At 48.5% G+C, this 13,300-nt stretch overlaps 1 protein-coding gene across 1 annotated transcript; it reads right to left on the bottom strand.

The window, feature by feature from the left end:
- Window positions 1-9,303: 9,303 nt before the first annotated feature.
- Window positions 9,304-12,345, bottom strand: LOC124683147 (mediator of RNA polymerase II transcription subunit 21-like). The gene is made up of 5 exons (XM_047217716.1): window positions 12,013-12,345; window positions 11,473-11,544; window positions 10,367-10,418; window positions 10,174-10,261; window positions 9,304-9,548 (listed from the first exon to the last, which is right to left on the bottom strand). The coding sequence occupies exons 1-4, from the start codon at window positions 12,310-12,312 to the stop codon at window positions 10,185-10,187; spliced, it is 501 nt and encodes a 166-aa protein (XP_047073672.1). The 5' UTR covers window positions 12,313-12,345; the 3' UTR covers window positions 9,304-9,548; window positions 10,174-10,184.
- Between the last annotated feature and the right edge of the window lie 955 nt (window positions 12,346-13,300).

Here is a 13,300-nt window from a genome sequence, read left to right as displayed (position 1 = left end):
GTCTCTCCTGACGTACTTGACTTCGTATCCGAGAAAGCACTTGGCGATCTCGTCAACTTCGTCTCTGTAAGCCGCCATGACGGAATTTTTCTGGCGTTCCAGGTTCCGGCTACTTGCTGTGCCACCAGGTCGGAATCGCCACAACAAATAATGTGCTTGATCCCTATCTCCTTAGCGATGCGCAGTCCGTGTAGTAGAGCCTCGTATTCCGCCATGTTATTTGTAGCTTCGAAGTGAATTTGCAAGACGTACTGCAGTTCTTCTCCGGTAGGGGACTTCAGGGTGACTCCGGCTCCTGAGCCTTGATGCTGCTTGGATCCGTCGAAGTGCATGACCCATGTTTCTGGTTCTGGCTCCAGATTTGCATCCGGAGCCTCTGTCCAATCTGCGACGAAATCTGCCAAGACTTGGGATTTGACCGCGGTCCTAGCTTTGTATGCAATGTCGAAGGCGGACAATTCGATGCCCCATTTTGCTGTGCGTCCTGTTGCGTCAGCGTGGTTGAGAATCGTGGACAGTGGAGCTTTGCTCACAACTGTTACTGGGTGCTCTTGGAAGTAATGTCTCAGCTTCCGGCTTCCTAGGAAAACGCCGTAGGCTAGCTTCTGAAAGTGAGGGTATCTTTGCTTGGATTCCGTTAGAACCTCGCTAATGTAGTAGACAGGCCTTTGGACTCCGTACTCGTGACTTTCTTCCTTTCGCTCCACCACGATGACAAGACTGATGACTTTGTTGGTAGCTGCCAGGTATAGGAGCATTGGCTCTGATTCTTCTGGAGCTGCTAAGATAGGTGGAGAGGTGAGCATTTTCTTCAATCCTTTAAGCGCTGCATCTGCTGCGTCGTCCCAGACAAATTTGTCTATTTTCTTCAACAGCTTGTACAAAGGTAGCGCCTTCTCGCCAAGACGGCTAACAAACCTACTGATTGCTGCAACGCAACCGGTTAGTCGTTGCACATCTTTGAGACAAGTTGGCCTTTTGATACACAAGATTGCCTTGATTTTTTCCGAGTTAACCTCAATGCCTCTGTGAGAGAGGATGAAGCCAAGGAGTTTTCCGGCTGGCACGCCAAAGACGCACTTCAGCGGATTCAACATCATCTTGTACCGACGGAGATTCTCAAAGGTTTCTGTGAGATCGCTGATCAAGTCGGATCCTTTCCGGGTCATGACCGCGATGTCGTCGATGTAAGCGTGCACGTTCCGGCCAATTTGGTCCTTCAAGCACCGCTGCATCGTACGTTGGTAGGTGGCACCTGCATTTTTCAAACCAAAGGGCATGGTGACGTAGCAGTAAGTGCCGAAGGGGGTGATGAACGAGGTCGCCTTTTGGTCGGACTTCTTCATCCGGATCTGATGATACCCGGAATATGCGTCAAGAAAACACAGGAGTTCCGCCCCTGCCGTCGAATCAATGACTTGGTCAATGCGCGGCAAAGGGAACGGATCCTTCGGACAATGCTTGTTCAGGCCGGAGTAATCGATGCACATTCTTAGTATTTCAGTGTTCTTTTTGGGTACAAGGACGGAATTTGCGACCCAATCAGTATGGATAACTTCTAGTACAAAACCTGCCTCTAGTAACTTAGCTAGTTCCATTCCTATGGCGCGGCGCTTCTTATCTCCAAAGCGTCGCATAGCTTGCTTCACCGGTTTAGCCCCCGGATTTATGTTGAGGTAGTGCTCAGCGAGTTCCCTAGGTACTCCGGACATGTCAGAAGGTTGCCATGCGAAGATATCCATGTTAGCGCGGAGGAACTCGACGAGCGCGTCTTCCTATTTGGGGTCCATTGTGGCTCCGACTGAAACTTGCTTAGAGCTGTCGCCTACAATGAGGTCGTGCTTCTTGGTTTCTATCGCGGCCTTGAACGAGGTCTTCTGTTCGGAGATCTGCTTCTTGGTGGTCTGCATCTCAGTCGGATCCACCGCGGCTCGCAGCCACTGCGGCTCCTCTCCAGATATCACAGACTCTGCGAAGGCGGCTTCGCCTAACTCGCATTCATGAGCCTTCTTGTAGTCTCCGGATATGGTAATCATACCTTTTGGACCTGGAATCTTGAGCTTGTTGTAGATGTAGCACGCTCTTGCGTGAAACTTGTGGTAGGTGGGCCTGCCGAAGATGACGTGGTAGGAGCTTTTGAAGGGCACGACCTCAAACGTGATCATCTCTTGGCGGAAGTTATTTGCATCGCCGAAAGCCACGGGAAGTCTGATGCTGCCCAAGGAATTTGCCTTTTTACCCGGAACTACACCATGGAATTCGGTGGTGCTATGCTTGAGCTGTTCCTTGGTAAGGTTCATCCGCTCCAATGTTTCCAGGTACATGATGTTCGAGCTGGCTCCGCCGTCCATGAGGCACTTGGAGAAATCATACCCATCGATACGGGGACTTACAACCAAGGTGTAGCACTCTTTCGGAATGACAGTAGGATGATCCTTTCTATCAAACGTACACGGAGTTTCCGACCACCTGACATACTGCGGCACAGCGGGAACTGTGGCGTTCAGGATCCGGAGAGCTGATTTGCTTGCACGGACTGTTGGGGTTCCGAGGAAGGTGTGGTACGCACCCGCACTCTTTTTATCGAAGGGGTTAGGTTTAGCTACGGATCCGGCTTTGGGATCCGGCGAAGCGTCATCCTCGTCCATCGCCTCGGAACTATCTTCCTCCTTGTCCTTGTTCTTGCCCTTGCCTCCTTTGCCGCGTGGGCGGCGCTTCCGGGCTCGTTTGTATCCTACTTCCGGGTCAGATTTTAGATCATTGACCCACTTGCAGTTACGGTTGGTGTGAGTGGACTTCCCTGTAGCCGGATCCAAGTGGGCCAGGCAAGGCATGTCTCTGTACTCTTCATAAGTTTGGGGGGCGCGGGTTCCGGCAGCGGTGACCTCATCGCCACGCTGCTGGCCCCTTCCAGCTCCGCCACCGCGGCCGCGGCCTCTTCCGCCTCCTTGGCCTCCGCGCTGGAAGGCCATGGCGATCAAGTCGGATCCGCCACTCTTTTGGTCATCAGGGGGTTTTTCCGCTTGGTGCCGCTGCTGCTGCCGTTGTCACGGTTCTTCTTTTGCTGGTGCAGGGTGATTGCTGTGGCTGCTAGATCTCCGCCTGCGTCATCATCGGCGGCAGTATGATCACTGGCGATGGTGATCATGTCATCCAAAGTCAGCTTATTTGCATTGACCAGGCAGGTCAGCTTGTGCCGCAGTAGTCCTCCTCGCTGCAAGCCACCAATGAAGGCGTGAATTGTTGTGCGGTTATCGACGTTCTCGCACTCGTTTCTGCATGCCAACCATCGGGTGAGGAAATTCCTCGATGTTTCACCCTTTTTCTGAATACATGCCTGTAAGTCGCTTGTTGTGGCAGGTCTCTTGTAGGTGCCCCTGAAGTGTTTCTCGAAGGCGTTTTCAGGTCAAACCAACAAAAGATGGAGTTCTTCTCGAGGTCACTGAGCCAAATTCGGGCTGGACCTACAAGGTACAGCTGAAGCATGCGGCAAGCGATATTAGGGGTTCCTCCGGCAAAGGTTACAACATTATAGTAATCCTCGATCCAGGTATCCGGCCTTTCCGTGCCATCATAGTTCTTCAGGTTTCCGGTTAGCTTGAGGTTCATCCTTGGCTTTGGTTCCTCTCGAATCATCCTACCAAAGCATTTTGGGCCGATGTAGTCAGATCTGTACTCATTGAGGCGTTCTCGGGCATCGCGGGCCGCCGCCCGGGGTTTTTGAGCGGGAACGAGATATTCGGCCACCGCCTCCGCCTCCGCCTCCACCACTAGGTGGCGGTGAGGGAGACCTGCGAGGGGGCCTGTAAGATTTTTTGCTTCCTCCCTCTGATTCCCGGCGATCTTCCCGCGGCTCGCTCCGGCTTCGGTGGCTACCTTCACCTTGGTGATAGTCTCCTCCGTCGTTCCGGCTACAGCGGGGCTCTGGCTCACGCTCTGCGTTCCGGCTCCTCCTGGGCTCAGGATCACGGTCGTTGTTCCGGCTCCTTCTGGGCTCCGGCTCACGATCGTTGTTCTGGTTCCGACGTGGCTCCGGCGTACGCTCCCTGGTCCTTGGCGGCGGTATGTTGTCGCGGATGTTGATTCCACCGGCTCCATGGGGCCTGGTGTTTCCGACTGGACTGCGGCGGCGAGGAGGTGGGGGACGCGGGTACCCGTTGGGCGGAGGTGACGGGTTCCGGTACTTGTTCCTACCAGTGTACATTGCATCCTTTCCCTTCTTCGGATCTGACGGAGGCGTCTTTGACGGCACGGGGATCGGATTTGGGTGTTCCCTGGCTTTTCTTCTACGCTCCGTGGATCCGGTGCGGGATTCATCGTCGGGATGTCGATTGGCGTGAGCGTCCTTCTGCGCGGTAGATACACAATTATCCAGATTGGATTCCAACCTGCGCGAGGTGTCCGCCTTGCTTTGCTGCTGCATTGCTGAAGCGACAAGTTTGCGGACGTAGTTGATCTCAACCTCTTCGTCCTTCTTTTTCAGGAGCTCCGCAGCTTTTAGCATGTTATCCTCTGGAGTTTCCAGTGGCTGCTGCTCTACAGGTGTGGCGAAGTTGATCCTGCAGGGCGGGATTGCTTCTCTAACGATCCGATCGGCCTCCGCCTGCGCATAGGTCATCTTTACTTCCCACTCTTTCCTCATGCTCTTGACGTGCTCGAGTGTTTCAGTGATTTCGCGATCCTGTCTTTCGAAGCGGTCCATCAAGTTTGTAGCTTCTGCTCTTTCATCCATTATTGCGGCTGCAGTATTGGCGAACTTCTTGGCTGTGGCCAGCATTTCCTTTCTCGTGGCCTCTAGTGCCTCCGGATCTGCGGCGTCGCCCGGAGTTATGGGTTTGTTGAGGATAGCAGATTTCACCACTAAATACATGCGAGCTTGCACGACTATCTCTTCAGGGGACAGGACGTCTTCGTATGGACGCTCCCGATCTAATGGAGATCCTACATTGGACGGCCCTGGATCGGAGGCGGTGTTTTCATCTTCGGGTTCCTGCTGATCCAGCTGTGCCACGGTTGCGAGAACCTGCATGGGCTGGGCGGATTCCACGTCGGGTTGCTCACTGTATCCGTATTCTTTTATCTTCCGATCGAACTCTTCAGTGTCCATGGAATCCCCGGACATTGGGCTTAGGTTGCCGAGGATTGATTCCTCAGGGTTTCCGGCACCCTCTTGCCCCGGAGCGTCGCTTTCTCCGACAGCCTCCTGCTGATCCGGAGCGACAGTGTTTTCCGGTGCCTCATCCTGCACGGGGCCAGCTCCGACTTCTTGAGGGGCGGCTCCGGCGGTATGGGCTATGAAGTGTACGAAGTGACACCTTTGCTTTTCTAACACCTGGGAGACCCAGGCAGATCTGCATTGGTCTTCCACCGTTATTTCCTGCTCAGGGGCGGATTGGGTGGGTTTTGATTTTTTCAGATCCAAGGCGGAATCCTCCTTAGGAAGTTCCTGCGACTCCGATCGGATTTTTGCGACTGCATCCCGCTCAGCGGCGGTCGCGTCAGCGTTACTTACCAGTGCGTTCCCATCGGAATCGACGGTCTCGCCAATGAAGATGTGGATGCCGCCTATCGGGACGATGGAGAGCTTGATGGGGTCGGTTTTAGCCGGAATCCAGCACTCGTCCGGAGGGACGATCGGAAAATTTCCGGCGTAAAGAACACGCCCCACCGCGATCGTGTCGTCGTAGCTTCCCAAGGCGGAACCCTCCCGGTTCCGGCCTCCAGACGCCGCAGGCCCCACGGTGGGCGCCAACTGTCGTTGCCTAATCGACGGTACCTCGGAGGAGGGATCCTCACGAGGGGAGAAGAAGTAGGGGCCATAGGGCGGAGTGCACACGGGACGGTGGTACGCAATTTACCCAGCTTCGGAACACCTGCACGATGACAGGGCCTACTGCTGCTTGTCTGGAATTATCTGGGCGCTTACGCGTTGTTACAATGAGTTGTGGTTGTGCCTCTTGGGCTCCCAGGATCCGGCTTATATAGGCGCACGGATCTAGGGTTTACATGGAGAGTCCCAGCCGGAATACAAGTTGCCTAACTACGGTACAATGTCTTGCCGTGTACGTCAAGGATCCGCCTTCCTCTAAGAACGTGCTGGATCCGGATACTTCATGGGTCGTCACGGATCCGGCCTCCTTCGTAGGTCGATTGAGATCCGGCTTCCCGTTCCTGAGCTGGACTTTATCCTTCAGGATCTATAGCAACTGGGCCGCCCGATGGGCCACATGCCTCACCACCAACTATGGGCCACCCGGGCTTGCCGGATCTAGGCCATGTCATTGATATACCCATAAAGTATACCCACAACAATGAGTGCCAACTCAAAGATCAATAAGAATTAAGAAGATTAGAAGAGAAATACTAAGATTGTAAAGTAATAAGATTAGAAGCGGAAAATCAAATCTGATCCCGGGTGCATATGCACCCGGTATGTATAAAACATATTTGCAAACGGTAAAAAAATTAGAAAAAATTTTTAGCATGTAGAGAGACATGTTCTATGTGTGCACGTAAATTTTCACATAAAACCAACATTTTTTGTACCCTATGTAAAAAAGATAAATAATGCCTCGAAAAATAGACTATTTTAGCACCTAAGATTTGTCTTTTTTGCACAAGGCATGAAACATATCGGTTTTTGCTTAAACAACTTTGTAAGCATGTAACATGTCAAGGTATGCACAAAGGATTTTTATTTTTATTTTTATAACATTTTTAAATATATTTAATATGTGTTTCAAATAAAGGGTGCATATGCACCCGGGTGTAGAAACACCCTGTCCGATTAGAAGGGAAATACTAAGAAAGTACAATAATGAAAATAATAAAAATGCAATATTAATGGTACAGACATACATCAACATTAAAAATAAACTAATTTAACTCGATCTTAAGCATTGGCGTAGTCAACATTAAGTAAAAATGGGTGGTTATCATATTAATTGTAGATACAAAATTTAGATAAACATATCCAGATATCCAAAAGTCACAATCCAAAAGTCACAATCACATGTCATTCATGTGCTTGAGTCAGTCTGCAAGTTTGCTACAATGAATATCAGTTGTGGACCACAAAATCAGTTTAGAAACCACAACTAATTTATTCAATAAAATAAACACCACATGTTATTTTTTATCTCTACCTTTCTATGTTCGCATGGTTAGAAATTGACTTTTATTATTTATAATCACTCTTTTAATCAAGGGAGAAAATTTATTTAAATTTGATTATTGTGATGCATGTCTTCAGTTGGTCTTATGTGCTCTCTTTCTCATTCAAAATGATTTGTTGCAACACTAGAGTTGGTCTTATGGTAAAATCCCAAGATCATGTGGTATCCTAGGTCATAGTGTTAAAGATTAACCATGTGCGTACAAGTTTGTAGCTTTCCACATTTCATTAGTGATTATTTTGATGCATGTTTACTTCGCAAGTACACATGTTACAGTATCATGTGATTCATTTATATGTTTTTCTCCTTCCTAATTACCGGCAGATGAGAATGAGTAAATCCTAACATGCATATATTTTTAGCAAAAAGAAAAAATACAATTGATTGTTAACTAGGACCTTTCTATTCTAACACAGATTAATTCACTCCTTATAACTAGGACAACCAATATAATATTATCTTCGTCCTGTTTTATTCTTAGAGGTTAACTTAGAATCTCAATTTAACTTTTTTTTCTCAATTTAACTCAGTATGTAAATACAGGGCATTTTGGAAAACAAGTAAAACGATGTACGTGATGTGGTGCTGATTGCTAAACAGTGTCAATATCCGGAAGAAGGAAATAGGGCATGTTTTGATACTAGCAGTACTTCACTATGATTTTTCTATTAAAATGTGGTACTTCCACACACAAAAAACGTGACAAAGAAATTTCTCTTCTTAATACGGACATGCACTTCTCCTGCATGGTTCGAAAAAAAAAATCTCACCACAAAAAAGTACTGTACTTGTCCATGTTTCCTTTTAAACTCTGTGTACATTATGTCATTATTTTGACCATTTCGTGCCCCATCATAGTAATTGGTAATTGAGCCGTTACCTCAAAAGGAAAAGTAACAGAGCCGTTTTAGCGAAACTAATGCGGGGCAATACTGCAAGGCAGCAACACACATAGCCGCTGAGTTAATGATGACATTAACTGGATTAATATTCTTATCTCTTACTTGTGAACCGCTGTTTCTGCAACACGCCCTTTGTGCTTCGACTTCTTCGCCTGTGTATATATACACTGCCACGCCGTGAGCATTTCTTGCATGTACCAAACGATTGCTCACAAGACGGAAGCTCAATCCTCTCCTCTTCTGCTGCTTCTTAACATAGAGAAAGGTTTCTTGCAATCTCTTGCTCACAAGAAAGAGATGGCATCAACCGCTGTCAAATTCATCACCTTCGTCTCTGCTCTCATGCTGCTACTGCACTGCACTTACGGTACATCTCCCTCTAATCTACGGCCCCAACTTCTTCAAGATCTTCCGAATTCGGAACTTTTTTTTCTTCAATATGACTGGTCTACTTTTGTTTACACCAATTGTTCTGTGATCTTTCAGCAGCAGCGCCACCAATCTTTCAGCAGAGACAGGTAAAGAGTTCTCCTGACCACCATCAGTAATCTTTCTCATGGTGCTATGTTGTTCAGTTACCGTTTTGTTCATCATTTCCCTGTTATTGGCTGCCTGTAGTCGGCCAAGACATGGTGCGTCGCTAACCCTTCGGCCAACGAGGCTGCGCTGAGGGCAAACATGGACTTCGCCTGCTCAGAGAGCGACTGCAGCGCAATTCAGGGCACAGGAGGCTGCTCCGTCCGCTATGGCGGCGTCCTGCTATCGCGTGCATCGGTGGCGATGAACGCCTACTACCAGGCCAAGGGGAGGAACACATGGAACTGCTTCTTCAATGGCACCGGCCTCATCAGCATCACTGACCCCAGTAATCAGCCAGCGGCTTCACTTCACATGACAGAACAACCATTCTTCTTTCTGAAATCTGCGTGTGGTGCTGACTGGTTGTTTCTCTGCTTCGTTCTTTGCAGGTCTAGGCACTTGCAAGTACGCATGAGTTCACAGGGATCATTGAAGCTGAGAAAATAAGTTACTAGGCCCCCCTAGAAGGCGTAGTGTATTGTTTTCGACATCAGAACAGCTAGATTTCGAATCAGATCTAGCTTCAATGTTTGATTTATCTTTAGAAATGTCAATCTATGTTTTTTTTTTCAGTGATATTATTTCCATCCAGTCAATAGGTTCTATCATGCCGAGCCAAATCTACATGACGAGAACCCAACAAAACATAAGTTCTATCATGTGTGATGTGTGATGAAACTGAACCAATTCTTCAAACTATTCGAGGGCAACGATGTTACAACACTCAACTTTAATTCCACATCCAGCAACTGCTCTTGGAACATCAATACACAAGTTAAGAAAAAGTCATTATTGTCCGCAAACCTAGCTGAGAAGGCATTAGGAACCACAAGAGGTAACACCACAATGTTTGATTTGGCAAATCCATGAACGCCAACACGACTTCAGTTACCTGAAATGGCAGAAAAATGAAAGGGGTAAACAAAATGCCTGCTTCAATATTTATGATATGGGATTTTTTTTTGAATAGTTCCAGAGTTTCTGATATACAGCAAGTGTGAACAAAAATAAGTTTATAATAATATTAAGCGTCCAAGATCCCAGCAGGATTCCGCAGGTGTTACCCAAGCAGGTTTGGTGTAACAGGTTGCCATCCACTATAACTATATTGTGTTGAGGCCTGATATAGGAAACATCCAGAGAGAAACCTACTCTAGTTAGCAGTAAACAACGATAGATCATGGAACTGGTATCATCAAATGAACAGAACTATGACTCGATAACAACACATGGTACCATGCGTATTTTTATTCGAGACATGGTTTACAGCTATATACTTGCAATACTACCCCTGGTGGCTTCAAAGAAGAGAAACACCAATAAGAATTTGTAACAGTTCATTTAGCGTGTTAATTCTGCATTGTAGTAAACCCCTCCACACAAAAAATTATAGAAAGGAGTTTAAAATGTTGCAAGGCGCAGCATGCATTTTGTTGCCACCACTTAATTGCTGCAAATAAACAATGATGCCTGATGGTTTATTGACATATTTGAGGAAGGATGCCATCCAAACTTACATGCAAAATTACTAATCTGGCTTCTTCATATTTATACAGTTGTCTGTAGCTTCATTGAACAACACTTCAACCTGCTGCAATTCCAGTTCTGTGGAAGGAACAACATAGAGATCAGCTATGTATTTAATCAGTTGTACCATAATAAGGACCTAACTAAATGCAAAAATTCAAAAATATTGCGAAGTTGTGTTACCAGCAGCTTCCAGTTGTTTCTGAAGCTCCAATCCCACATCTTCGTTCTCTGCCTGCATATTCGAAGGTTACATGATTTATTTGCAGGATAAAAAAGAAGGATAATGTGACTTCGACGATGCACTGGTTGACATTGCCAAGAGAAGCTGAAAATCCAACAATTTGCTCGTACATATCCGAAAGAGCCAATTTTCACTAAATATCAAGCATCTGCTTTTCTTGGGTTTAAATTTTAGAGTGGCAAATGATCGTTTCTAGCCTTCAGAGATAAAAATTTCAGGAAAGGTCTAACATGACACACCATGCACGGAACAAAACCAGGAGGAAAGATAATATGTACAAAGATAGTACAATATACTAAAACAGGTTAAACTGTCAGTGTCAGATGATCCAACAAAACCACATCTAGATTAGAGTAAAAATAGCAGATGTATAGTTGGAAAATACATGCTGCCATGGTTTTGAGTACTTCTGTTGTAGGTGTGGTGCTGCCACATTCCCTCCTTAGTTTTCACTTCTGCTAGTAATATGTGAACTTTAATGTGTACCAGCCTACCAGGTGGTCCCAATATTCGGGGAACTCCTTTCCTGAGCCCATACGTGTTTCTGTGGGTCTTAGTGTAACCGGTTTGTCGGGAAATATACGTACCCATATTTTTCCACCACGACGTGCATATCGTTTTATTGCTCTTCGTCCTGCTTCTATCTGTCTCGCTGTGATCCAAGCAGGCTCAAGTGCTTGAAGAGCATATCTACCAAAACAAATACGATTGCCTCGGCAGGATTTTCCTTTCATTCTCCCTCGATGTTGTTTGCGAAATCTGGTTCTTTTCGGGTTATAGTCGATGGTTCTAGCTTCCTAGTTTTTTTTTGTATTGAAATAAACGAATGGGAAGGGTGTTTGTATCCTTTGGTTAAGAATTGCAGGTCCATTATTCCTTGCGTAGCTATTTTGCTGAGAAGTTAGCCTATGTTCACTGCTCATAATTCATAACATAGCTATTTTGGTAAGAAGTTAGCCTATGTTCACTGATCATAATTCATAACATAGCTATTTTGGTAAGAAGTTAGCCTAAGCTAATCTGATACTTATACTGTGAAACGCACCTGAAGTTCTTGAATTCTTTTCAACTGATCTTCTTCTGATGATAGTGGCAATGCCGCGACGAGAGCATCAAACTGCATTGAAGGGACAATATGTGTTCCATCATGAGAACAAAGCGAAAGTAGTAAGTAGGTGCACATTTCAGCTCAACCTCACATGTTATAACAATGAAATACACACAACTGCTGAATGTGCCTCGCTCTCCACTCCAGGCAGAAGCGTAGTAGAACAACACTAGGAGGGTACTATTCGCACAACTACTAGTCTCCTACTACATGAGAAAGCAGATGTATGCTGATTATCTACAACAGAAATGGCAAATCAGGCAAATTACCACTCTACAAGCAATCAGGAACTATTACCCTCGTCGTCCTGTTAATCTCACCGGAACGTGGAGGCATACTGAAAAAATACTAAGCCGGCTAGGCATGTCTAAATTCCTCCATATTCTAGTAAAAACAATGGCGTAGGAATTTCGTCGAGCAGGTGGCGAGCACAGAATAATAAAAAAAGGAAATTTCGAGAGGACACCGGTTGCGCACCTTCTTTGCGGCGAGGACGAGCGCGTGGCTCATGGCCTTGGGCTGCTCGGCGAGATCGAGCGCGGGCTGGGGCGGCGCTTGCGGCGGTGGAGGCGCCGCCGCAGCAGCAGCAGCAGCAGCACCGGGCGCGGGCGGGGGCTGGGAGGCGGGGTCGTCGGGGTTAGGGTTGGGGTTGAGCGGGTCGGGGTAGCTATTGGAGAGGCGGACGGGCGGCGCGTCGCGCTGCAGCGTGCCGAATGTGTTGACGGCCACCATGGCCATCTCGTTGAGCTGCTCCTGCAGCTGAGAGATGATGTCCATGCCGCTGATTCCTCTTCTTCCTCCCCTACTCTGTCTCCCCTGTGCTCTCGGATTTTGAAGTTACTGGTTAGGGCATCTCCAGCGGGCCGACTTCCGACGTCCGAAATGTCCAATTGTGTCCCGGCCCGTGGACGTCATGCGGTCCAGGCCGACCGTTTACATCGGGTACTTCCAGCGGTGTAGATGTATTTTTTTAGTGGAGACAGCGTCAAGTTGGTTAATAGGTTTTACGTCTCGTCGAGGACTGCCTGCGGCGATTAACTGTTCCCGCGCGTGCCCAATACATTGGCAAGTTCCGTCGGTGTTTCGTGCGCACAGGAAACGACCTGCGTGGCAACGCCGTTTCCCGCCCCGCCGTGGCTATATATGCTGGACACCAGCGGGGTGACGGGCACACCTCAAGCTAAACCCTAGCATCCATTCAAAGCTGAGCACAACCTTAGCTGGGATCAGGTAGTTCAGATGTGTCGCAACGCACACCCGAAGGAGGACGAGGAGCTAGTCGTCGCCGCCGTTCAGGCCGACCAGCTGGACCTAGAGGCAGCGGCGGCGGAGGCGGAGGTTGCGGAGGCGGAGACGGCAGAGTGCGCGGAATTGCGCCTCGCGGCGACCAGGGCCGAGCTCGCCGACGCCAGGGCGGCGCTCGTGGAGGCGCTGGCGGCGATGGCGGCCCCTTCGGCGGCCCCACCTGCGGACGCTGTCATCCACGACATCGCCGATGACGACGACTACGCTGTACCCGGCCGCTTCGAGTGCGCCGGCGACCAGCGGATTCTGCTCGCGTCCTTCGAGACCCTGGCTGGGGACGCCCTACGCCGTCAGGCTTGGGCAGCGGAGGAGGAAGCCCATAGCTATGCGGTCGCCATGGCTCAGGGGTACATGTGCTCCGACCTGGACTCGCTCCAGCGGAGGGGCCCTTCTCCCGCGCGGGTCGAGCAGGAGAATTGGGAGCTGGCGGGCGCCATCGCCGGCAGGGACGAAGCGGTCG

This window comes from Lolium rigidum, chromosome 1 (assembly GCF_022539505.1).
Source record: "Lolium rigidum isolate FL_2022 chromosome 1, APGP_CSIRO_Lrig_0.1, whole genome shotgun sequence".
In the NCBI taxonomy this organism is placed as follows: Eukaryota; Viridiplantae; Streptophyta; class Magnoliopsida; order Poales; family Poaceae; genus Lolium; species Lolium rigidum.
The sequence above is the reverse complement of the archived record's forward strand: the minus strand, read 5'-3'. Positions and strand labels throughout refer to the sequence as shown.